The 26,032-nt window shown below is 47.0% G+C and overlaps 1 protein-coding gene across 1 annotated transcript in view; it reads right to left on the reverse strand.

The window, feature by feature from the left end:
* The window catches only part of LOC142570846 (lachesin-like), a 156,585-nt gene that overhangs the window by 17,385 nt on the left and 113,168 nt on the right, over positions 1–26,032 (reverse strand). Inside the window, exons 2-3 of the mRNA XM_075679160.1 lie at positions 14,123–14,241; positions 4,207–4,414 (exon numbers count right to left, since the gene is read on the reverse strand). Coding sequence (XP_075535275.1) covers positions 4,207–4,414; positions 14,123–14,241 — 327 coding nt within the window. The remainder of the gene's footprint in view (positions 1–4,206; positions 4,415–14,122; positions 14,242–26,032) is intronic.

The following is a 26,032-nucleotide window of genomic DNA, read 5'->3' on the forward strand; positions in this document are numbered from 1 at the left end:
GAACTAACAAGTATCGGAGCCAAGAAGTAAAAGTTTTGTCTGAACATACCGCACTCATCGACCACATGGGAAACATCGTGAGTGCAGGCCTTGCTACAACTCCATCGGAATACGCCCACAACAAGGAAGGGGGACTCCGGAGTTGTCCGAACAAAAAAAAAAAATTCTTGCTCTCGGACCTGACAGCGCGATGGAAAAAGGGAACACTCCCGCGGATTTGCTGACCATGGGGGGAAGTGTCTCCAACTATGTCCAGGACAATGACCGCGAAAGCTATGTACCCGAAGGCATTGATGTGGTTTGCCGTAGCGCAGATAGATTCATGGACGCGACCGTAAGGAAAGTAGTGTAATAACTTTCACGGAGGAGCATGTGTGTTGTCTTCTGACAACGAAGGTGGGCTTACTGTTTTAATGCGAAAGCTTTACTGGCCGCGAACTTGCGATTTCGCCATGGCGGGGCTCCGAGGAGGCACATGACGTAACAACGCGCGCCTCGCCGCGGATATTTCTCTCTCTCTCTCTCCCTCGCTAGTCACTACTGCGCATGCGCCACTAGTAGCACCGAGCCACAGGTGTTCCGCCGCTGCGCAGCGCCGCGCCTTTCCGCCGCCGCCGTTTGGTATGACATCACACCGCGATCCTCGTCGTTTGCGCTCGCCTCCGCTCGCTTCGCCAGCTACGTCACATGCCTGATAACATGTCGGAGGATTGGAAAGGAGAGCTCGCGTCCGTCGCAAGCACAGTTTAGGCGGCAGTATGGACGACGACAATTCTGATAAGCAGGAGGAGGCCTGGAGTCGACATCGCAACGAGATGAAGAGGAAACGAATCGCCCAGGAAACAGACGAACAGCGCGCCGAACGACTGGCTAAACGCCGCAACATAGCTAGACAACCAGACTCACCTGGACTTGCAATCAAGAATAACCAAGGCTAACCATGCTAGGTCTTAGCTTTCGCTACGTATATCCTGGCATAGCCGAGCTAAGCCACTGGCAATTTTTTGAATAGTACTACCTTTATCACGAAAATTAGGATAGCCATTGATTTGGCAAACGAGCAGAGACCTGGTCTCGTTCTAACAGATGTGAAAGCTAGGGCAAACGATCCGCGCCACAATATGTATTGAAGAATGCAGTTTTGAATTTGGTGGTGTAGCATTTCAAAAGAAATCTGGGGCCCTATAACGTAAAACTATTCCAATATGTTTTTATTCCAATCTCCTGACGTCAAACTCTCCTAACCGCCGACGCAAGCACCGGGCGGTCACCCGTAGGCTTCCCTGAACAGACCAATCAAACGCTCTCCTCGTTGTTAGGAGGTCACTTTTGTTTGCTTCAAAAACGAATAACGTTGCCTACACTCAGCGGCTTGTCGCATCTAATTGGCTCACAATAGGCGAGGAGCACGCTCAAGTAGAGAGGGATTCGATGGGGACGAGCCACTGCACTGAAAATCGATAACCGGATAAAGAGGGTGGTACCGGCGTCTGTGATTGGTCCACTTTCCCTTACTTAGCTTACGGTGGCTCATCGACAATCGCAGGCGGCATGCAACGGAAGCTTAAGAATGACGCTAAAACGGATCCTCAGCAAAGAAGAGTTGGCAGAACGAGGTCGTAAACGTACCGAAAGAGCTCGAAAACATTGCACGGCCACGCAAAAAGCTTTATTACACGCAAATAAACCCATGCTCTCCGGCAGGTACGAGTAGCCAGTGCCTGAGTGATCGGCGGCAGCCATCTTTTATTCCTTTAGGAAAGGGGCAGCCCGTGGCTATTCAGAAGAAAATTCAGTTTTGTTCGGCATATTAATGCATCTTTAATGCGTAGACGTCATTTTGACGCGGTGAGTTTTCGCGCCGTTTTGTGACGTCGCGTGACAGGCAGGTGAAGAGGGTGCAGCCCTAAAACTTTTCACCGATAGCCGGGGGCTAATGGCGAAAAGACGTCGATTCAGAAGTAAAATTCTTTTTCGTTTTGTTGCTTGAAATCATGCATAATAAGTGTGTACACGTCATAGCAGATGGGGCGTTATCGCGGTTTTCGTGACGTCGCGTGACAGACGAGTGAAAGGGGGTGGTACAAAAAGTTTTTGACCAATCCCGGAGGCCTGATAGCAGAGTTAGAATAGAAAAGTCTGGAATAGCTTTACGTTATAGCGCGCCTGGTGTGAGTGTTCAGGGGCTCCTTGACTTGTTCGGCTTTACCTCATGTCGATGTTTGCTGATTGGATCGGTAAAATATTTCTTACAAAAAATTGTTTGGGATCGTGCATTGCATCTTTGATAAACGATTTAAACGGCTTTTTTCTTTGTTCACTTCGATAAGATTGTTTCACGTAAGCTACTAGGCTCACGAGTACTGAACACTATTAGTTCATATACAAGCGAAGCTTGTTAGGCCTCACTCGGGTCGGCGTCTTTGTTGGCGTTTCCACGGGAGGAAACTCAAGCCAGGCGAACATAAAAATTGCTTGTCAGGCTGCGGATTCGCACCACCGACCTCCACCATGCTAACCAATTGAGCCACTGTCGGTTCATCCTACACACCCTTTAAAGCGGGTTTTATATGCACGAAGAAGTAGACGCAGCGCAAGGCGCGAGCCAGTCACAGGCATTCCCTCTCTCCGAAGGAGGGAAAGGGTGTGACTCCGTGTTCGCTCGCCTCGCGCCCTCCGTTTCCCGCCAGTTCAGGCCCGGCAGTAAGAGGCCGCGTTTGGTTCGTTCTGCCGACGAGCAGGCTGCGTTGAAGGAACGGTAGCGGAAGCGGGCCGCGTTCGGCCGAAGATCATGTGGCGTTTCATGAACGCCGCCGGGAACTCGCTCGAGAAGGGGCTCGTCGTCGACGTGCAGACCTCGCCGTGAGGGAGCGCGAAGCCGAGGCGTTACTACAACGAAAAACCGCGGATCCCGAGCTTCGCTTGCACCCCTTTTCAAAGTAGCGGGAGGGCGGTCAATTTTTTTTTATTTGATTGGATAATGATGATTTACACTTCGACTCTTTTGCTCAACAGAAACCAAAATTTTTTTTATGAAAGCATTAATCCACTAAGGCTTAAGCGCAAGTCTGCGGAAAAGGAGCCGCCCCGGTTTTAAGATCTGAAGATACAGCTCTCAACTAATCGTGTCTGCTGGCAGTTTGCATCGTGAGTGATAAAGCCACTTTTATCGCTCAAATAATCCTTCAAACAGTTGGCTGACAGGTTAACCGCAAACAGATGTTTTTGGAACGCCATAAGCAAATCGTGCAGACACTCAGTTCAGAGGAGCTTTGACGCGCAAGTATCAAGACTACAGGACGCGGGGTAACCAAAGCAGGTGCTTTTTTCAATAGCTGAAACGTTGCTAAAGAAGTCGAGGCACCGACAAAGAGCGTGGGACACCGCTACTGATCTACATAAAACTGCAAGGCGGAATGTTGTTGTGATTCCGTACTTTCATCATATATCGCATCGCTTAAATAAGATAGGCCAGCGAGCAAGTGTTTGTGTTGCCTTTTTGGCTCCGAATAACTTGTGCAAGTTGCCCACATTATCATGTCCAGTGAAAGAAAGAGAAGCGAGAATGGAACGTCAAACATGAGAACCTGCATGTCGACTGCAGCAAGAATGCCGTGTATAACCTCTTCCTTTGATGTGGTCAAATATATGTTTGACAAACTGGTAGGTGTCTCACCATGCGTCTTCAAGAGCCCTATCAAAAAGTTCAAGAAGGGTAGAGACTGCTTTTTGGCTCTACATTATTCTGAATATGGCGGCATTCCACTCTTGGATGACACCACAGTGAGGCTGATCATTTGCAAAACATGCAAATGATCAGCCTATAATGGTAACAGAAGCCGCGGTTATATGAAAAGGAGGAGCTGTCATGAAGTCTTCTAGAGCTCTATCACACAAAGAGCTATCTGTTTGGGGGCTCGCGGGAAGTAGTGCGTCCATCTATATCTAACAATGGTTTCTTTATTACAATCAGCGGTGTATCATTTCGAAGTGTCTGGGTGATTGTGAAAGCACTCGTGTGCATACGCCTATATACTTATTGTTTGGAAAAGCAAGAACAAGTTTTACTTCAGAGTTTGTCCACATCTCTCGTTTTTCTTCGCGCTGTTTAACAATACATTTTCCGCCAAATTAACGAAAATTAAGCTTTAGACGAATAACTTAGCAGCCCAAGCTGGCTCAGCGCTGCTCATATGATAGACCAACCAAGCACGTCGAGGAATCCGATCTCTGTGATCATTGGCTCGGTGTTGATCTGGCACATGTAGAAGCCCTTGTCCGAAGGCTGCGCGTTGCGAATGTGCAGCTGCCAGTGGCGCTCGTTGTTGTCGCTGACCCGCAGCCGCGGCTCGCCGACGATGATGTGCCGGTGGTACGTGAGCAAGGTCTCCGTGTCCATCTTGATCCACGCCACCTGTAAAAATATTCGGCGAGCAATCATCATGAACGAATATGGGAGGTGGTTTCATTATTTCCTCTACAGCCTGGAATGAGCTGACCTTCGCTACGAAATTCAGTGAGGTACGAATTTGCTGCGTTCCTCTAGTAAGCCTCAAAATGCAAAATATTCGCATAAAATTTTGTAATACTTTTGTACGTATTGAGCTTCGAGAGTACGAGGTAGGGCCCCCCAGTCTGATGCCCGAGTTATCCGCTGTGAAACTCGTATTCGCTGTCACCAAAAGTGGCCTTATCGGAACGCTGGCATTGGCATGCAGCTTCTACTTCACATATTATTTGCATCTCAACATTCATTTTCCGAGTAAACAGCGATTTGTAAACTTCTTGTCATAAGCTTAACCTTCTAACTGGCAAGCCTAGGATGCACTTGTCCTGCCAAGTTGTATCAGTATCACCACGAACGAGACCTGCTATTCCACGCCGCAGTCTCCATCGTAATCACCGTTAAAGAGCCACGTGCGTCTGCTTATCCCACACACCGTTGCTTAGATTGCGCACTCGATCACATTATTTTAAAGTTCGCATTGGTTTCACTGCCTTGCGTTGAGAGAATTATATTGAAGCCTTTCAATTATTGTAAGAAAAACGAGTATTCTTGAAAACACGGTTTGTTAATAAGTGTTTTGAACGAATACGAGAAATACAGCATCGATTTAATAATTTCAACGAGCATACCACGAGCTAAATCTCGTGAAAGTAAAAAAAAAAAAGAGCAAACTTTAGCACTTTCTCAGTGAAGATATAAGGCGTTTAATGGTTAAGCTTCAGAACTCTGTTGCCATGTAAGTGGCACATAATTCGACCGATCACTAAACAAAAGTGTCGCAGCTGCAATGAAAATTACATTTGGCAATTCTGCCGTGCTGATAGGCTTGATAGGTTTTGTGTCATTGTGGCGTAAACTTGCAGATGAATGAACCATCGCAATATCCAGTGCAGTGCCATGAAACTCACTAATTCACTCTATGGAGTCCTATGTCCTTTGCACGTTGATACAATATTTAAGCTGGAATCGATTGAGAAAAACAATTGCCACAATTCCCGACAGGCAAAGCTTGCTTTATGTCGGCATGGATGTAGAATTAGAGCGTCTTACTAAAGCGTCCTAATTAAAAAGTCACATGTGCCACAAATCTCACATCCAATATGACAATATAGGAACAAACTTCTTTTGATAGAGCATCTGATATGATCACCCGCGATTACTGAGCATGCAGAATAGGGGTTACTTAAAGGAGCTCACGAAACGTTTTGTTATACTGTACACTAATGTGGATAATTCGCTTTCATGCGCAAAATGAAAAAAAAAAACCATATGCTTATCCATGTTTGGAAAGTGAAGCATGCTTATGCTGCTTAAACTGAGCACCCCATCAGAAAATATAGAATATATAACTTATGGTTTCTTTTCCCCACTTCAGAGACTGAACCAACAGACGGAAAGCTTAAATTTAAGCGTGCCTTCCAGGAACCCATCAGCACCATCTGCGCGCAATATGCTGTACAAAATTTAGGGGGTTGAAATTCATATTTAAATAATATAGTTCAAAGCACCCTCGAATACGTGTTCCAAACGTTGCCTAATGAATACAACTTGCTGTTAGCGACAGGTAGTAGCTCATCTAGCACCAAACGCTTTATGCATTGCACATGACATATTTACTTCAATGCCACCAAAGCTTTCTTCCATTATTTCCGAACATGATAAAATATCTATGCAGACCCCGTTCCTTGAATTCATGACCGTCGTAAAATTTCTGCGAGTGTTCTGGTCTTGACGCTGTGGCCGGAGCATCTTGACTGAGTTCTCTCTAAAGAAATCGTAAAAAAAAAAAAAGAAAGATTACTGCTTACGGGGATATAACAAACCTTATACGTCGTTTCTCATTAAAGGTGCTGCGTCTGAACCTGCGGATGGCTCGTGATTTACTGGAATCGTCCCACACCGTGCGGGACAGGCAATGTTGAAGAACCAGCGCTGTTCGCGCGAGGGCAAGCTTTATTTTTGTCTCTTCGGCTTCGTCACTGCGGTTGCTTTGCGATCCCAGAACGGTAATAGCTGTCGCTTGGAAGCCCTTCTTTCTCACCTGGTTCGGGAGCTTAACGAAGGAAACACCGTTGCGAGTTGAGTGAATTGAAGGCCTCCTCCTCCCGATCAACCTCTCTCCTATAGAATTGCTTCGCCATACAAAGGAACCGAGACGGGAGGGGCGAGGGCGCAAACGAGATATAAGGAAAATGCGGGCACACCATGCGGGCGAGCGCTGCCACTGGTAGACGGAATGACACCGAAAATAGGGGGACAAATGGAAAAATTCGTTTAAGGACGGGGAAAGGCGACTCGGTGAGGAAAAGAGGAGAACGGTAAGAACTATTGCGGGAGCGCCTGGGGTGGGAGTGTGTAAGCCCAGCCTTCAGTAATTGAGTGCAGTATTGCGCAAGCTGGAGGTAGCGACGGCCAGACATCTTTCCGAGTGCGCACCCACGAAGAAGTTGAAACGTGGGCGACATCACAAGAGATAAAACGTGAAGTCAATGTGTAAATACATGCGGCAGGCACAGGAGGCTGCGCTACCATAACGCCCGTGAAGTCCGTGAAATAGAAATTGTGTATACTCCTGGTTCACTTCTTTTCGTTCCTATTCACGTTCCTCATGCACGGCTCCAAAGGATGGAAACTATTCTTGACTCACTACAGACGTTAAACGCAACCAAGGAGCCAAGGTATCCCTAAGGGAGAATTTTGATGAAGTGCCCAGAAGCAGCCAGGTTACCAGTGCTTGAGTATACTGTTTGATCAGAACGTCTAAAGGAGAAAAAAATGGCACATTGACATTCGGATCACTTTTGTTTGCATTTGTCGCCAAAGCTATCCGCAGCTGCTGGTTTATAATATAGAACACATGGCGCAGTTGGATGCTCATAAATAGCAGTCAATTGCCTTGGTCAGTGGAGCCCTACTGAAAACCATGCGCCCCAAACCCTCATGTTCGATAATTCAAGGTATTCTTTTGGATTCCTTTAAATGTCCGTATGATGGAGCGATGCTACTGTATGGGAGAAGGAGGGGTACGAGGCAATGCAATATATTCGCTCCTAGGCAAGACCGCTACTATAGCGACCACCCCAGTATTCATCGGCAAGGCCAGCAATACAGCCTAAAGTGGTGCAAGCATGTTGATCAGCATAAAGATTCGAGATTGACTGACGTGTAGCGCAGGCACGATCAAAAAGTAGGCACTACTTCTTTACGCGGACACAACTGTGCCACTACGCGCCTCTCAGCTCGCGGAACGCTGCACCGTATTGGCCCAATAGGCGCATAGCAAGAAATACATGTTGGCCGCCTGCTTCGCTTCATCGACAGACTCGATAGATCGAAAAAAGAAAGGAGAAGAAAATGATTGAAGAGCAAGCTGGGAATGCCGCGCCGCACGCTGCGTAGCAACTCGGCAACAAGGAAGGGTAAGAGAGAGGAGGAAAAGAGACGTCTGCGGAGCAGACGACGGCGGCCCGCGAGGCAGACGGGAGCCGGCTTGGAGGGACGACGGACGTCGGGAGGTCCGGACCTCCTCCCAAAATTGAGGGGAGTTCTGCCGAGCGTTCCTAATTCGCAGGAGCCAGTTCCCATCATGCTCTTATTTTCCCCCCAACGGCGTGTGTCTCCCAAGCGTTTGTGCCTACCTCCCCGACGTACAGGCCTACTACCGGAGGCCGCCCTGAATGAGTCACTACCCCAGTCTCGTGGGCTCGTTTGTGTGCCTCCTATACGGCTCTTCCTTGTATTCCTTTCATTTCGGTCTTCTTAATGTCTGATTCAGTTTGGATATTTCTGTGTCGAACGGCCTCTGTTTCTTGTACACATAACAGGGCGGCATACACCAGCGTTGGCATCCCGAGCCATGTGGGCCTCAGCTGATTGCACTTTCGTCCCTTCTGTTTGTTTCCGCCTTTCTGTTCAGACGCTTAGCTGTGCATTGGAGTCCTTAGCCCGAGAAACAATCACGGGAAAGCGCCAATGTTGGGTGGTACACGTATTTCTATAGGAGAAACGGGGAAAAACTGCTTTTAAATGTCTTTTTTAGCGGTCTCAACACAGATAACATTCCCACCACGTGCGTAAAGTGTGCAATGCGTTTAGGTGGGCGCATTTCCTGAAAAAATAAAAACAAATGCACAGACACCTGCAACATATTATTCGGCTTTAAAAAGAAGTTACACGGAAGCATTGAAAGAAGCAATTCGTATGTGGCCTTTGCTCATAAAATAAATGCTCACATTTTGAAAAAGCACCTCATACTTCGTCCGTTTGATTCTAAATTACTGTCCTCATTCGCTCCCTTTCTATATATTACACTTGCGGCACGTTGTCCGTCTCTATAAATTTAAGGAATCTGCGCAGTTATTTAAACATTGCACGTCGATTATGTTTACACACGCTTCAGGTGTTCTTTATTTGCATATTGTATCGATCCGCTTTTCTGCGACAGTGTATGGTTATAGCACTCCACACGGTTATTTCACTGCATCTTCGGTGCCTTACCATCGTTGCGTGCAGCCATTGTAAGTGTCACCAATTGTCTGGTCCCGCGCTGGACGGTATGCTCACTTTATGTCGATAGGACAAAAGCCGGCCCAATCGTGCCTCATTTCACGAAACCACCGCTGCCGATGCGGGCCGAAGACTCATTCTAGTCCATTGTGTTCTCTGCCCACTGAACGGTGTTTCCAAATTCCCCATTTCAATTATAGGTCGCAGGCTACGACTGTACTATGGTCGTTGAAGCACCCTTGATTCTCCATAAGGCTATAAAAAATGTGAGCATCTTTTACACAGTGTGTCTTTCCGTATTTGCTCTCCATTTTGTCTTAATCCTTGACACCCGTAATGTTCAAATCTTGCGTTGTATGAATGCGATAATTGCTTGGTCCCTACCGTGATGGGTGGCATGACATTTAGGGCCATGACGTCAAAAAAGAAGAAAGAAAGCAACAAAACGCTGCGTAAACGCCAGCGGAGTCATTAGAGAAATTAGTGGGGTCGCTTTTCCGCCTAATCGAGCACTACTGCAATTTGCATTTCAGCTCCTCCGTTTCTTTTTTTTTTTTTTGCATGGAGAGATTTACTGCATATGGCCATAGTTCGTATATGTCAGGTAAGATAAAACAAATAAGACTCTCTACTGCCGATCTAAATATAGTCATTCGAACTGTCACACTTTATGCTTCGCCGCTACGACCCAAGAATGTCGCCACCAGCCCGCTATTGAAATACGGAAGGAATACAATGAGATTTGTTGTTAAGGAACGAACTGCCCAGCACTAAGATAAAGCGGTGAAGCTTGTGACCTTTTCAAAAAATTCTTTTTCGAAGTTTATATTCGTAAAAACAGGATATGTACTACAAGACTCCCTTTACCAATTCACACATGTTTCAAAATGAAAATAGAAATAGGTAGTGTAATTTCGACCAACTGGTATTCACTGTCTTGGCATTTACTGAAAATTTGCTGAACCCTAATTTCGCAACCTAGTCAATGGGAGGAAGTCATTCGCACTCTTTTCGCGATCGAATATTCCCTTTTGATGGCAGAAGACTAACTGGATTTAAGAATACGAAATTGGACTAGCCAAACAAAGGAAAGCGAGCACAATCTATGGTGCGCGTATATTATAAACGAATGGAGTCCTTACAATATTTCCAGCACTTAACCTTGCCCCCGGCGGCCTTGCAGACATTTTGTTAAAATGTTCCTTGCAGTTGTACTTGTGCTCACGTGAAAAAATGCGCTTGTTTCCAGTAAAACTTCACATGTCTTGAAGGTTGACAGTGACGAACGATAAAATACATTTTCACTGTTCAATGTTAACATACGGTAAAGCTCTGGTAATGGTCCGTAGTCATTACGTAGCTAAATATGTCCGGCTCAATTATGGCATATGGGAGTGCATTTCCTAGAGTGGTTCCGTTAATGCAATAATCAGTTTCGTTAGGATAACGCACGTACCTTCATCATCTAGTGACAGTCTCTGGAGCCACGAATATCTTCGAGTGACGCTAAATTGTTCGTGCAGCAAGGTGATTAACTGAACTGAGCTGGCACCTAATTAAAAAAAAAAGACAAAGAAGCTTTTCTTTCGTGAAGGTACGTTTGCACTAGCCGTAGAAAGCTATGGTGTTGGCCTGCTAAGCACGAGGTCGCGGGATTGAATCCCGGCCAGAGCGGCCGCATCTCGATTGAGGCGAAATGCGAAAACACCCGTGTTCTCAGATTTAGGGGCACGTTAAAGAACCCCAGGTGGTCCAAATTTTTGCACTCACCCACTTCGGCGTGCCTCATAATCAGATCGTGGTTTTGGCACGTAAAATCCCATAATTTTATTATATTTTTTTAGCCGAAGAAAACGCGCGCGGGATGCCGCAGTTGGCAGAACGCGCCAGCGTGGGCATGGCCCCAATTGCTGGCGTCTTTGCCGCCGTGGCCAGCAAGTGAATAGCCATCAGTTGAATTTACTGCGGCTGCAACCTGCGATTCTGAGAAAGGGGGTATATTTTATTTTAGCGTTCGCCCACGTGACTGAATCTGCGACTCCTCATTGCCCTCCCCGTTCAGCGGCTAGCGGCCGGCTATGAAGAAATTGTCCCAAGAGCCACTCGCTCTGCAGGAGGACAAAGTTGCGGCTCGCCTCTTTTTGCGGCAGATTTTCTGCTACCTCTTGCATGCCGCGAATGTTTTTACCGTTACTGTGGATGTACACCCGTGAGCGAAAGTATACAGACCCGGGATTGCGCGATAAAACTCATGGAACTTGAGATTAAAGACTGCAGTCCAGATTTGGCATTACGAGTTTTCTAGTGCACTCATCAGTTTCTGCTTATGCATGTTAATTAAGAACAAATTCTGTTTTTTTCCGTGACCCTGTGGTCCGTATACTTTTGTTCAGGGGTGTACGTTAAATGTTCTTTTCTTTGCTAATAAAATGTCCAGCGCCAACAGCGGCAAGAATGAGAGCTTATTGTGAATACAAGCCCTGGTTTGCAAACGAGTGAGCGAAAGTGATTAACGTGTGCACAAAAGAATACCAGCGCAAGTTCTGGGGCGCTATAACGTAAAGCTATTGCAAACTTTTCTATTCCAATTCTGCTATCAGCCCACCACAATTGGTCAAAAACTTTTTTGACCACCCCAACTTCACCTGTCTGTCACGCGACGTCACGAAAGCCGCGATACCTCCCCATCTGTTATGATGTGTACACACTGATTATGCATGATTTGACAGAAAAAATAAAAACAGTTATTTCTGATTCGACCCCTTTTCGCCATTAGTCCTCGGCTATTGGTAAAATGTTTTCGGGCTGCACCCACTTCATCTGCCTACCACGCGACGTCACAAAACCGCAAGAACTCAGCGCGTAAAAGTGACGTGTACGCGATAAAGATGCATTAATATGCCGAACAAAACTGAATTTTCTTCTGAATAGCCACGGGCTGCCCCTTTCCTAAAGGAATAAAAGATGGCTGCCGCCGATCACTCAGGCACTGGCTACTCGTACCTGCCGGAGAGCATGGGTTTATTTGCCTGTAATAAAGCTTTTTGCGTGGCCGTGTAACGTTTTCGAGCACTTTCGGCACGTTTACCCCCTCATTCTGCCAACTCTTCCTTGCTGAGGGTCCGTTCTAGCGTCATTCTTGAGCTTCCGTTGCATGCCGCCGCGATTTTCGACCAGCCACCGCAAGCTAAGTAAGGGAAAGCCGACCAATCGTAGACGCCGGCACCACCCTCTTCATCCGGTAATCGAATTTCAGCGCAGTGGCTCGGCCCCATCGAATCCCTCTCCACTTGAGCGTTCTCCTCGCCTCTTGATAGCCAATTAGATACGACAAGCCGCTCAGTGTAGGCAATTTTATTCGTTTTTCAAGCAAACAAAAGTGACCTCCTATGAATGAGGAGAGCATTTGATTGGTCTATTCAGACAACCCTGCGGGTGACCGCCCGGTGCTTGCGTTGGTGGTTACGCAAATTTGACGTCAAGAGATTGGAATAGAAACATATTGGAATAGTTTTACGTTAAAGAGCCCCTGGTGTCAAATAATATCACAGGAGCCGTCACACAGCGCACAATAATGTGCTGAACATGTCACTTGTTTTTTCGTTACGGTTTCATTTGGAAATAAAGAGAAGCTTCGGAAACACAGCACGATTTAACAGTCATAAACTTGAGGTCGAGTTGGTGATAAGGTCTAGCCTTGCAATGCGTATCGGAATATGCTGCGCACGAGCTTCTCCTCACGAATTCAACTGCTACATAAAACGTATGTTAATGTCTCATCAATTGACAAGTGCCCAAGACAAAGAGAAAAACAGCGGGCCACACGACGGAAGTCCCTGCATTGCCAAGTCCATCTCTTTACATTAAAAACACGGAGGAGGACGAAGACGCTCTACGTTTCTTTTTCCTTTTATCTGCTGGCTGTGTGTCAAGCTACGCTAGATTGACCACCTAAAAGCTACTTCATTTCTTTGCACAGACACAATCCCACACAACAACCAATTTTTTTTTGTAGTATCTTTCGCACACCTTTCTTCCTCCTTCATAATGGGCTGCTAGCGTTCTTTTTTTCCCCTGTGCTGCGCCTGTCATCACTTCCAATCACTCTCCTCTTTCGTCGTCACCTGCTACAGCCCGCTTGTTTGACACGCGCGTTTCTATCGCCGAAGCGCAGCGTTTCCCTCCACGCAGGCACCGCGACCGCCCCGCAGCGCCCCGGCCTCCTCTGCTCTCCCACCGACCCGCGGCACGCGCATTGTGCGCGTTCGCCTATCGGTTTAACAAGCTATTAAGGGCCGCGTCTGCGCTATACCTCGCCGGAGGCACCCCGTTTTCGAACGAAAGGGGCGGCACACGTGCGGCCTCGGCTGCAATTAAGAACTCTTCCGCTGCTCCCGCGCCGCCGTTCTCGGGGCCTCATTGTTCCTCCTAGAGAGGGCAGCGCGGTCGTCATCGGTATTCGTCGTCGCCGCGTCGTATGCAGACGACGCGGGCCCCGTCTCTACCGGCGATCGCGTTCGTACGCCCTTAAAGACGCTTCGGAAGCGCCGGACGTAGATTTCTCTCCGTATATGACGGCCACACGTTACTCATTGCGCGCTCGCGGTTTGAGGGCAGTGGCGCGTGCGATCAGCGTTGCAACCGGCGCGGAACGGAGGGCACATTGTTTCAATGCGAGTTTACGATTCGGAGGTGACGTTGGCCCAACGCCTGCTGCTTCGCTGCGACAGATGCTGTGATCGCGAGACATTGTTTGCCTCCAAAGGGACATGCAACTCTGAATGATCCGATGATGGAATCATCGGGTGGTTTCTGCTGCTGAGACGACAGCCTGGATATGCGTATCAATTAGGGGCAAAAGTGATCTCTAGTGTACTCAGACACGAAGTTAGCAACGCCAGTAGGGATCGCAACTCATAGAGCTAGACCGTGAGGGCGCGAGCTGTGCCAATCCGCTGAAGCTTCGCGCGTGGTTCCGAAATATTCTTACTCGAAACCCCCAAAAGGAGCCGTAGGATAATTCGCCATTATTCAGCGTTATAAATTGACGTTCATTCAATTCTTTCATGACACGCGGAAGCTCTGCAGTAATGCATGATGTCACCTTACCTTGTTCTTGCCCAAATTCTCAATGTGACACTCGAGAGTGGCCTCGCGACCTTGTGCGACAGTGACGTTCTTGATACCGCTCAGAAACCGAGGCCTAGCGGTGGTCGCCTGGGCCGCAGCTGCGACGCAATAAAAAAAAAAGAGAGAGAAAAGGGTGAGAACATTATAGAGCATTTAGGCATGCCGCCACATCTCTACTGGTATCGTCACCTACCGAGCTACATGTTCACCGATGAAACGAAATTCCGGTTTGAACGAATACGAACTAGATCTTGACAAATGTGTTCCTTGCACTATTCCTTCTCTCGTATATATTTTTTTTCTATTGGTTCATAGTTTTAGGGGAGATAGTGCGCGTTGGTGACATAAACATTTCACATAGACACAGTGTAGATTGTGTGTGATACAGACAGGCTTTTATGTAACTAGTGCCGTGTAATTAAATACTTGTAACCAATTACATTTTTGCTAGACTGGTAATTGATCTATTACATTTTTTTAATCGCTCACGCTCACTCTAATTCAGTTACATTCTTCAGTAACCAAATACAATAACCAGTTACTCTACTGAGGAGACAAACTGTGACAGCTGACACAGCTTTGAGCACTTGAATTTGGCAGGAGCCACAGTACAACACCCGCAGCTGTACCACGCTGGAGCCTCCATGCGCGTTTGCCCTCTACCAGATGTTGACCGACAAATACAACCGGCGTTGCTATGGCTCGATAACGATCACGACTTCGGGCTCTGGTGCACAAAATCACCTACGCAAGATTTCTGAAGCTTTCCATTGGATTGAGGGGGAACGCCTTCTCCTAACTTCAATAGCAAGCGCGGCATTTCGTAAAGGACCTAGACGCGTGCATCGGGCCACTGAGTAACCAAACATAAACTATGTGCAAACGGCTGAAGAGGACGCGCTTAAAAAGCCAGGCCAGCTCGTTCTATTTAGTGTATTTGGCAATATTAATAAAGGCTGAGCGGAAAGTAGCGCTAAAGTAAGTGACTACGTTTTAGTAACAAGAGCGCTACTTTCGTGGGACAGAAGTTTGCCACTGTATTCAAGAACATTTTCAATGTAAGGATTATATTTGTAATCAGTATTTTTCTTTTTTGCGTAACGTGTACAATTCTGCATACTGTACAGATAGCAAGGTGATGGATTGTTGTAACCTTCGCAAATGCGTTCACAGTGACCTCGACTGCCCACTGAAAGTGCCCATTTCAATTGCATCCGATGCTTCGGGAGCAGTTTCGGAGGCAGCAGCGGAAGCGTTCTCTACATACGCGATCGCTCTGTTTTATACACTCTAGAATAACTGTAACGATGAAATCGACACAGCTCGCAAAAGGGGACACGATAATTATTGAAAATGAGCTAAATAATGACTTTCCAGCTGAATATATCACTTTCGTGCTCATTGCATAATGTCGACTGGGATCAAGACGCGTGCCTGTCAACCCAAATTCCAGAGAAAATCGGCTTCGAAGCGAGAAACATTTCCCTCTGTCTGGTGTTGCGTAACGCTCTTGCGTGGCGGAATTCGAGGGCGCACTTGACAGGAAACATGGCGGCATGGGACGAGAGTTTGTTTGCCTAGGAGCGGGTAAACCTCCTCGTAAGCGGAGTGCGCGAACGTCGAGTCAACTTGGCCGATGCTGTTTGTACGCCAGGTAGTCTAGAAGAAAGCGGAAGATCAAAGAAGCCCGGCGTTTCGCTGAGAACCGAATAGTGAAGGAGACCGCTATTGGCTCTCAACGGTGTCTCTTTAATGGAATCCAGTTAAACAGTAGTGCAGGTCGCAGGAGCCTGCTGAAACTGGTGTGGCACTCTGTCTTAGTTTGTGCCAGATGGAACACTTGGTTAGCCGTGAACCGAAAGGCCTAACCTCGCTTGAAGATGAGGCAGTGCCTAACGGTACTTCGCTTACAGCATGGTCCCTGGAATTGCGATCGGTCAACTGCGCATATAAGGCTCACCACCCAGGCGTATGCAAAAGCTTACAACGCTGCCTATTCATTAGAGCTTTCTTTTTTCTTTTTTTGTGCTTAATGGCTAAAACGGCGCAACCTAGGCAAGTATACAAAAGAAAGCACACTCCACGGAAAATGCGCTGGCAGCCAAGTACATTCAGAGCCCCGAAAGAACGTAATCTCCCTCTATAGAATCTCTCTCTCTCTCTCTTACTAACAGTAATCTCTCTCTACTGGCAGGAGACGATTATTAATTACAAAAGCAGGGTAATCATTAAAAATTATCGCGCAGCAATAAAGATAATTGGCAAGATTTGTTCTAGTGCTCGCCCGTAAACGCTGCATATTTGAATTACATGAACTTCAATTAGGTTCTGGTTCATCTAGAAAAATGGTGTCCCACTCATACACTTTCCTGTAAGTTTTATTTCGAAGGATAGTTCCACCATTTCTCTTTCCCTCTTACTTCTGTTTTTCCCTTTTCCTTCTTTACGGAATCTTCTCATGCAGTGCACGTGCGCTTTTTATAACGCGTACCCAAATCGCTGTCCTGACATTTCTTTACATCATTCTGAGGCTTTCTTGCTCGTTATTGACGTCAACTCTGACTTCGTTGTTAAATTGTGAGGGCTTACGTGGGCAGACATTTATAGCTTGTATTCAACAGTCTTCATATAGGCATCACCACTTGAAATTCTCTGCGGCACCCGATTTGTTTTAGAATAAAGCGTAATCTCGACCACAACTTCATATTGCTTCAATATTCCGGCGCTTCTGTGTACGTGACCCGTTTCGTACAGTCAACACGTCATGCGTTTTCTAAAATATTCCCCCGCGTGCACGCAGTGTTAACACCCTCTCTCTCTTTTCTTCTTTCTATCGCCACTGTCTCTTATCCTCAATGTATGTAGCAAACCGGACGCTCGTCTGGCTGACTTCTTTGTCTTTCGCTCCTCGCTTTCTTTCTCTCCTTCATCTTTTTACGTTAACTGTAATGACCGACCGTGGCGCGTTGGATATCTGCGGCTGCGAAGAGAACACGGAGCACTTATTGTGGCTTGTTTTGAATCAGAAATTCAATCCCCCTGCAAGGCATTGCGACGACCTGTATATGGGCCCCTCTCTGTCTGCGCCACCATTCCATCAACATCACTATCACGCTACAATCACCATCACTCTGCGTCCCACAGGGCAGTGGAGGCATATTTCTGTTTCTACAGAGTGACTGGCCACGTGTGTGTGCCACTGATTAGGTGGAACCGCCCACGCACGTGCACGCATTCACGACGTTTTATATCGGTGTAACCACTGGGCATTCAAGAAAAGAAGCCAAACTGAAATAAAAAGTGGCCAGAAGTAGGCAAGACTTTTTTTAATTTTTGGGCCAGATTTGTCGTCATGGTACACTCTTACAAAATTTGGAGCCTTTGGCGCTTATCTTGTCCCGAAAATATATTCGCCATCTATCTTGCCGCATTTCCTTTCTTTAACGCTGCGAGGTCGGTGCTTCCAGGTCAGCAACGGCACGCGCGTTATTACAATGACACAGCACTTTTCACGAGAGAGTAGCGAGTGCCGAGCTTTCAAAAAAAAAAAGAAAGAAAGCAAGACAGATGACGATTATTGTTTGCAGACCAGATATGTCCCAAAGGATGTATGTACACTCCTTTAGAACGTATAGCATAAGATCAAGGCTTCTAGTGTACATCGTCGTACATAAATGCTGCAACATCGTGGGCAATAATTCACAATTTTTTTCACCAGGTCTGCCTTTTTGCATTATACGCCACTCGATGCATTATCGATGTCGTCTAGCAAAGGCACGGCATCAGCCCTGTTCCTCAGCCTGAAAATGCAGTACGACATGGCGAACAAGATACGTGCCGTCAGGGCGATAGTAGATACGATCAAAAAGTCCAACCTGTGGCAGTTATAGAACAGAGGTAATGACAGATGAAAGCCTGGGGAAATGATATCCAACAACTATCCAGGCACCCGCACACGTTTTGATGCGTACATGAAGAACGGGCAATAAAATACGTCGAATCATAAGGCAAGTAGCCAAAAAGTAGCCAGAGAGCCAACCTCAGACTATAAGCGCCATACACTCCCGAGAATTAGCCACTAATGACAACATGGCACCTTGCCTCCCCCTCTATCTATCTATCTATCTATCTATCTATCTATCTATCTATCTATCTATCTATCTATCTATCTATCTATCTATCTATCTATCTATCTATCTATCTATCTATCTATCTATCTATCTATCTATCTATCTATCTATCTATCTATCTATCTATCTATCTATCTATCTATCTATCTATCTATCTATCTATCTTTTCCCCTGCTGCTCTTCCCCCAAGTTGAGTAGCCAACCAGACACTTCTCTGGTTAACTTCCCTGCATGCTACTTTTCTTTTCTACTCTTGATCCTCCTTGCATCTCATTCCTTTCTTTAATATTGAGTTACAGATGCGACGGAAGCTAGTAATTATAACAGTTCATTAAAAAAAATTGCAATCATCTCTGAGCCATGCACATCAAACTACACGATCTGATACATACGAAATGAATAGTCTTGATATTACAGGCGCCTATTATTGCTCTACTTGAGTTCCAGAACCTTTTTCTGTGAGGCAGAGAGAGAGAACGCAAGGAGAGCAAAGGCAGGAAGCTCAAGCAGACGAGCGTCAGGTTCACTATTCTGCATATACACTGGCGGTAAGAGAAATTGGGAATAGAAAGAGGAAAAGAGGAAGAGAGTGAGTACTGAGCGCAGGCGGGTAGATGTACAGGGGCAACATAAAGGGTCTCTCAAACCAGTGCAGTTCAAGTATTGTTTTAATGTACGAATCGCTTTTTGTGCCAGTGACGGATGTGGCCACGATCCGAGTATCTTCGACTGAGAGGATGGCCTCGAGTCCAGGTGCTTAAAAGTTGTCCGGAGAGAGAAGCGTTGTATGTCGTAGTGAGGGCAGTTACACGATAGGTGCTCAATGATTTTCTCCCATCTACGGGAGCCGCGCATCGGGCTCTTAGCAATTTCCATAGGAGGAGTAAGCATCAGTGAACATCGTTCCCAGTCACAAGCGGCACAGCAAGGTTGTTTCATCGCAGGAAATGGCAGTTGTAGCCGTAGCAAAGGGTCCAGCTTATGTGATCGGCAACCGAAAGCACTTGAAGAATTCCAGAAAGCTTGTGACTTTTTGCGTGCAAGCAGACGAAGTTCCCTGGCAGCGCTCGTCCTCACCAAAGTTATTGGACGCGTTTCGCTGTCTTCGTAGGCAGACCGAGCAGCCTTGTCAGCAATGTCCTTGCCGACGATGCCATAGTGAGCAAGAATCCATTGAAAGAATACGTTGTGCCCTGTTTCCAGAGTATGGTGATGTATTTCCATACGATCAGATATCATCCGCTCGTATGTTCCGTGATGTAAGACAAACTTGATACTGTGAAGAGCTGCCTTGCATTCACAGAAAATCACTCATTTCTTTGCCAGCTCTTTGGTGACGTAGTTCATAGCGGCATGGCAGGCTGCAAGTTCTGCTGCCGTAGATGTAGTCATCTGTGAGACACTGGATTTAACTGTAACCTGCTTTGGTGGAACCATGAAAGCGGCAGTTGTACTGGTAGGCGAGGTCAAACCGTGGGCATATATTATGTATGTGGTATTTCTGGCGCAATAATAGCAGCGTCACTTGCTTCAGAGCCGGCGACGGATGATTGGCCTTCTTTGTAATTCCGGGAACAGCAATGTTTACTTGAAGCACCATGGAGGAGTCTGTGGTGCCTGTGGTGTATAAGATGCCGCCGGTGTATAAGATGACAGTATGCATTCTTTATGAGCGCTAATCACTCGTGAAAAAGTGGCATGATATCTCTGGGCTGGCAGTGAAGCTAAGTGACGGTAGGGTACACTTGACACACGGCGAATATGCGCTTTGAGAGAGTCGACAGCTACGTGTGTCTAGATCGTAGGGTCTCTTGCGATGTCAATTGTTTCCCTTGTCGAGTTGCACCGAGGCAGCCCCAAACACGTGCGTATGGCTTGACCTTGTATGCTGTCCAGAGCGTTAATGTTGCTCTGGCATGTATTTGACAAAATTTGTTGGTTGTAACGCAGGATTCTCAGAAACAGTACCGTGTACAGGTGCAGCATAGGATTGACTGGTGTGCCCAATGTTTTCCCGCAGGGAAATTTGAAGACCTGAGCAATGGCAGATAACTTCTCTTGAGATAGACGCAGTGCGAGTCCACGAGAGGTTGCGGTCAATAGTGACACCCAGAAAGCGATGCGTCTTAACGTAGCATTAAGGTTGACCGTTGATTGAAACGGGATGTTATGACATGTGTTTGCACATTAAACCAACTTTACTGTAGAGAAACTGAGATCTTGTTCTGAGAGACAAGACGCAGTCTAGGTTGCCTCCTGCTGAAGCCTGGCCCGCATCTGGAGTCGAGTCACCGCTGAGGCCCAGATGCAAATGTCGTCGGCGTATACTGAGACATGGACTGTCCTCGGTAAGTATTAAGCAAGTCCTACCAGGATGAGGTTGAGCAATATTCGGCTCAACACATCACCCTGTGGCAAACCACAGATGTCTTGTTCCGAAATTGGGCTGTCTTCAGTCTGTTAGACAAAGCACCTTTCAGGAAAATAGTCCTGAATCCATTGGTAGATCTGGCCATCAACTCCCACAGCCTCAAATGAGTTCAGCATGGCCTCATGAGCGACATTGTTTCATGCACCTTTGACATCAAGAAAAAGTGCAATTGATAGACGCTTGAGGCTTTTTGTTCTTGGACCCAGATAGCGAGGTCAGTACCGTTGTCGACGGATGAGCGACTTCCACGAAAGCGCGCCTGGCGTCCAGATAGATGTTAAATCACTCGAGGTACCACTCCAAGCGGACAAGAAGCGTTCTTTCGGTTATTTTTCAGGCGCAGCTCGAAAGCGCAATTGGACGATATGATGATAAATCAAGCGTAGACTTTCTAGATTTCATAGCGGACATAAAGCGGCTCGATTTCCATAGTTTAGGAGAGAAGCTGTTGAGCCACGACTCACTGTATATCACTTGAGCAGCTCACTACGCGCGTCATGTCCAAGGTGGCATTGGGAAGCGTACGGGATGCCATCTGGTCCTAGTGACGAAGAACATTTGCAGGTCGCCAACGCAGCATCGAGTGAAAATGGCATGTTCATGTACCTCAGGGACGTTACTCAGTGCTGCTTTAGTAGTTTACTCTTCAGCCACTTGAAGCTGCGAGCGGAGTTGGTAGAGCACCAGAGCAGCAAAGGGCTTCCTTCGATGCGGACAAGAACGAAGATCACCAATTGTTCTCCATATGTGCGAGAACTAACTTCGGGGATCATCCGACTGACAGAAAGGTTTCCATCGCTTCTGTTTCAATTTATCCATTTTACGCTGGACTTTCTTTTGTATGAGTCGTAAAGCCCTTAGATCTAGAACGGACTTCGTGGGCCGACGCCTTCTTTCAGTCTGTCGGCGTGCCGTACGCAGCCTCTCCAATTCTATACCGAAGTCTGTTCACCTTGCTGACCTTGCAAGCGAGCAGATGAATGCTTTGATTGCTTCCGCGATGCATCTTCTATATTTCATGAAAGGCTGTTCCAACATGCGTCATCCATATGCTCATTGATCCTTGACGAATCAACTGTACGCCAGATAACAGACGAGAATTGCTCAACTCCACTAATTTTTATGTACGTTGGTATATGGTTGCTTCCGTGTGTCTCCATTTCCGTAAACCATTCGATGCTCGAGGCGAAGCGCCGTCACACTAAAGTCAAGTTGAGGCGGCTACACTATCGGTCGTGGAACGCAGAAATGTAGGGCTATCATCATTCACACAGCACATAACATGGTCGGCAGCAAAGAAGGTGAGTCAATTCTAGTCTGGAGTCAATTCTAGTGCTTCCCTATAGCTGGTGATGCGTGTTGAAGTCACCTGCGGCAATCCAGGTGCCATTGGTCATGATCAGTATTTATTTGAGCCTTTTGCCGTGAAAGTGGCCCGCTGGGGAAGACTAGGCTGCAATAAGTGTAAATGGCACAGTCTTCTTTTTGATATGCAGGCAAACATGTTGAATGCCATCGTGAGGCTCTACCACGTGGGCCACATACGTAAAATCCCGGCGGATGCGGATAACTTTGCTGCACGCACCGCACCTGGACGAGATGAAAATATTCGTAACTAGACAGTCTGAGTTAAGCTGATGTATCTGGTTTGCAAATGACCAGTATGGAAAAACGATTTCTAAAGACGAATTGGTGAAAGTCTGATATACGGGTCCTGTGACATCTGGCATTCCATTGACAGATGGGCACACCTTCAGTGCGGAAGAAGATTATTGGCCGAGCCACGGTGCTGATATAATGCTAGCAAGCACTGGATTTAGTGTATCTGGTATTTGCAGAGCACTTCTAGCTGCTGGTGTTCGCAGCTTGTTCAGTATCATGCGGATTGTATTAATTAGCGATTGTAGCATTACGGCCACTTGCCTGTCTTGGCCGGACAAATCATTGACAGTAGACGGCGGAGGTTGTCCACCAAAAGTTTGCTGTGATTTTGTTGGTGATTGCTGTCCTTTTGGTAGGGCTGGCCAAGCTTCGGCAGATGTCTCCTCAGTACCTTGTCCTTCGTGGTCTTTTCTGCAGTGCAGTGCCTGGGCAGAAGAGGAGGAGGTGACGCTGTAGGAAGTAGCAAGCGCGTCGCAGAGGCAACGGCCTTCCTTGAAGAACGTCGGTCACTGGTACGTCGCATCCTAATTTTAGCGGCGGCTTCTCCATGAGTTGAATGATCTCTCACCATCTCTTTCAAGATGACCATTTACCTATTATTATGTGGGCAATTCTTCGATAAATATCATCAGACCTGCTGTAGTCGGAACACTTCATTACAGTGGCGCCACGCTTATCTGCAGGCTGGGACGCACAGTGGCGGCATTCTGCCTGGTTTTCACAGACGCTGCTCCCGTGTCCCAGTTTCATGTATTTGCGGCGTTGAAGAGGCTTCAGAATGAAGGACTGGACAGCATGTATGAAGGGCGCCGCCTTAACATGCGAAGGGAAATAATGAGCATTGAATGCAATCGTCACGCGGCGTGAGCTGCCTAGCCGAGTAACATCTACCATGACATCATCATTTTCTGGCTTGACAAGAATGGGCAAGTCGTTATTAAGGATGGCCAGGTTTGTGTCGTAGATTACACCGGTGATTGCATCTGATCCAAGAGGGATGTAGGAGCCCACCTGAATGCCATCAAGCTCTGTTACACAGCGTAGGTTGGCCAGAGCACCCTCATGTTGGACGTCAACCGCCAGCAGATGTTTTCGCGTGTTCACTCGAATGTTCCATATTTAGTTTGGCACCAGGGCTTCCAGTGACATCGACACAGATTGCCTGTTAAGCAGCTTCATGTTGACGGTAGGAAGCACGGTACAAACATGATGATATTGCCGTCCGGCCTCTGCGTGTGTCTCACTCTTTGCGTACTTGACTACGAAGACGTCCTGGTGTTCCTGCGCTTCGCTTTGCGGCGATTCACAAGTTCGAAGTTGTCATTCGAAGAGTCCTCACTACTGAGAAAGTAGACGTGGTTGTCCTCGCTGTCTCTGTTGACCAATCCGCTTCCTGGAGGCGGGCGCCGCGGACGCTACCGCTGCCGGCAGACGCCCGGGTTGGTTCACCTCCATCACCACGAAGACCAACACTGCTTTCCTTTCGTCGAGGCAGAAGTGCCTAGGAACGAAGTGTATTTCCAATCAAGAAATATTTGTTCAATGTAGCTATTTGAAGAGCTGCGCTATTGAAACCACTGATTTTTTCCCGCTGTTCCATCCGCGGGTCGTACGAGCTCTTTGGAGTAGCCTCCTAATACACAAAATGGTATGAAATGCAGAGTAGACGAATATCTTTTTTACAAACAACACTAATGCATGCTTTCCAAACCATACTCCGCACGCTTACAAGCAGGCAGCACTTATTGAATAAACAACAGTCGTGACTGCATGGTGGCCGTGCCCAACGCTTATAGAAAAGAAATGCGCTTGGTTTTGTACAATTCATCAAAAAAAATATTTCACCTTCGAGCTAGGCTGGGGCGCTTTGAACCAGACGTTGGAACCGGACACTCCGATCATTATTCATTGAAACCTGACCGATCGAAAATTGCAGGCAGGCGCACGAATTGCGCCTACGTGAAGAAGAAAATTGATGCAGCGAGATAGGGGTGGGCACATCGATTTTGCTTATGCTTTCAAGATAACGCGTGCTGCAATGCGAAGACCTAAACCATTCCAGAGATGTGTGCGCCGCTGAGTGCGAGATGTGAAAAATATCGAGTTGCCTGGAGGAGAAATTAAACAAACAATAAAGGAAGAAACACGAGAACGGAATGGTGGCAATCGTGGCGGTGCACCATTGAGGTCAGTTGCATACTGTTCGGTCCTTACACTTGTTTTTCATTTTTGGGGCAAGTCGAGTCTTGGAGATATGAGTAGAGAATGTGAATACAAGAGGGTTCCATACCATGCACTGTTCTTGATAAAAGACGTAACGATGCAACATTTGCACAGTTGGCGTAAAATATATAGGTGTTCTCGTTAATTCCCCCCCCCCCCCCCAAAAAAAAAAACCTCCTTCGAACATACTGAGACGTAACTATATGAAGCGCCAACGAATTTTGTAGCAGCTTTGGAGGCCGGTCATGTAAAAAGTCTTGCTAATTTCGGGATTTTAACGAATACGCAAGGAGCGCTTCCCACCTGCGTATATGAATTCACCGCGCCTACCATTTCTATCTTTCACAACACACCTACCTCCTTGCCTAATGGCGTAGCCAAGCGTACGCTTTCCTGGCTAACAATTTCGTCTTGCTTCTCTGTCGGACAGCTTCATATAGAGCGAATAAATAAAACAAAGTACAGTAGTTACCATAATGTTGAAGACTATAATTAGTTATACATTTTGGTTTGTCAGACAAATAGCCTCCACTCTTAAAGTACTCCCTCCAAACAGGTGGCGGACCTACGTGCTACTTTAAGAAAAGGGTTTAATTACATCTCTCGTGAGAACCTTCGCAACATCAATTAAGAAAAAGAAAAAAGAAGACAGTAACGAAAGCGTTTTGTGAATTTAAGGGCAATCCATATGAACCATTCTTTTGGTAATACTTCTAATTCTTCACATTTTTCTCTCAGTTGTCACAACCGCCTTCCGGCTGAGCTAGACTTGTAGGGTATCCATGTCACTACATAAAACTCGTGCCACCACGGTGTCACGTGGAATCATTTTTTTCACCTCCAAAAAGGAAACAGCACCTGGTGTAAATGCGTCTCAGAAAACGTCCACAAGGTAACGTTGGACCCGTTTGCCTCTCCTGCCAGAAAAAAAAAAAGTGGTTAAGAACGGAAATGTCTAATGAGAAGGCTTTCCGCGTAGTCCGAGTCTTCGTTTGTTTCTTGTTTTGTTTTTTCCCTTCCTTTCGCATTTCCGCACCAAACGCGCGAGCGCGCTACTAGTGTAGCCTGCACATTGCGGACGTTAATTAAGGATGTGACGAGAATCATCCCTAAACAGAATCTCAAGGCGAAAGGAGGAAGCGTGTCCCGCGACACACACTTAACAGGTCCGGTTGCCGCCAGAGCGAGACGCTCCGCAGCGAGCGAGCCGCGGGGCTCCGAAGGCCAGTTAATTAGAAGCCGGCGCTTGTCTAGTCGTGGTTTGTACGACCGCTGCGAAGCGCGCGCATGCGCGCGTGCTGTGAGCAGGATGTTTAACGCAGTACGAGGACGACGTGAGTGCCGCTACGCAGTTACTCTTCCCTTCACCATCGCGGATGGCTTGACGCAACAAAGTAGCGATGCCCGTGTCTGGCTCGCTGCCTCATCTCGGTTAGGGTTTGC

This window comes from Dermacentor variabilis, chromosome 2, assembly GCF_050947875.1.
Source record: "Dermacentor variabilis isolate Ectoservices chromosome 2, ASM5094787v1, whole genome shotgun sequence".
Classification (NCBI taxonomy): Eukaryota; Metazoa; Arthropoda; class Arachnida; order Ixodida; family Ixodidae; genus Dermacentor; species Dermacentor variabilis.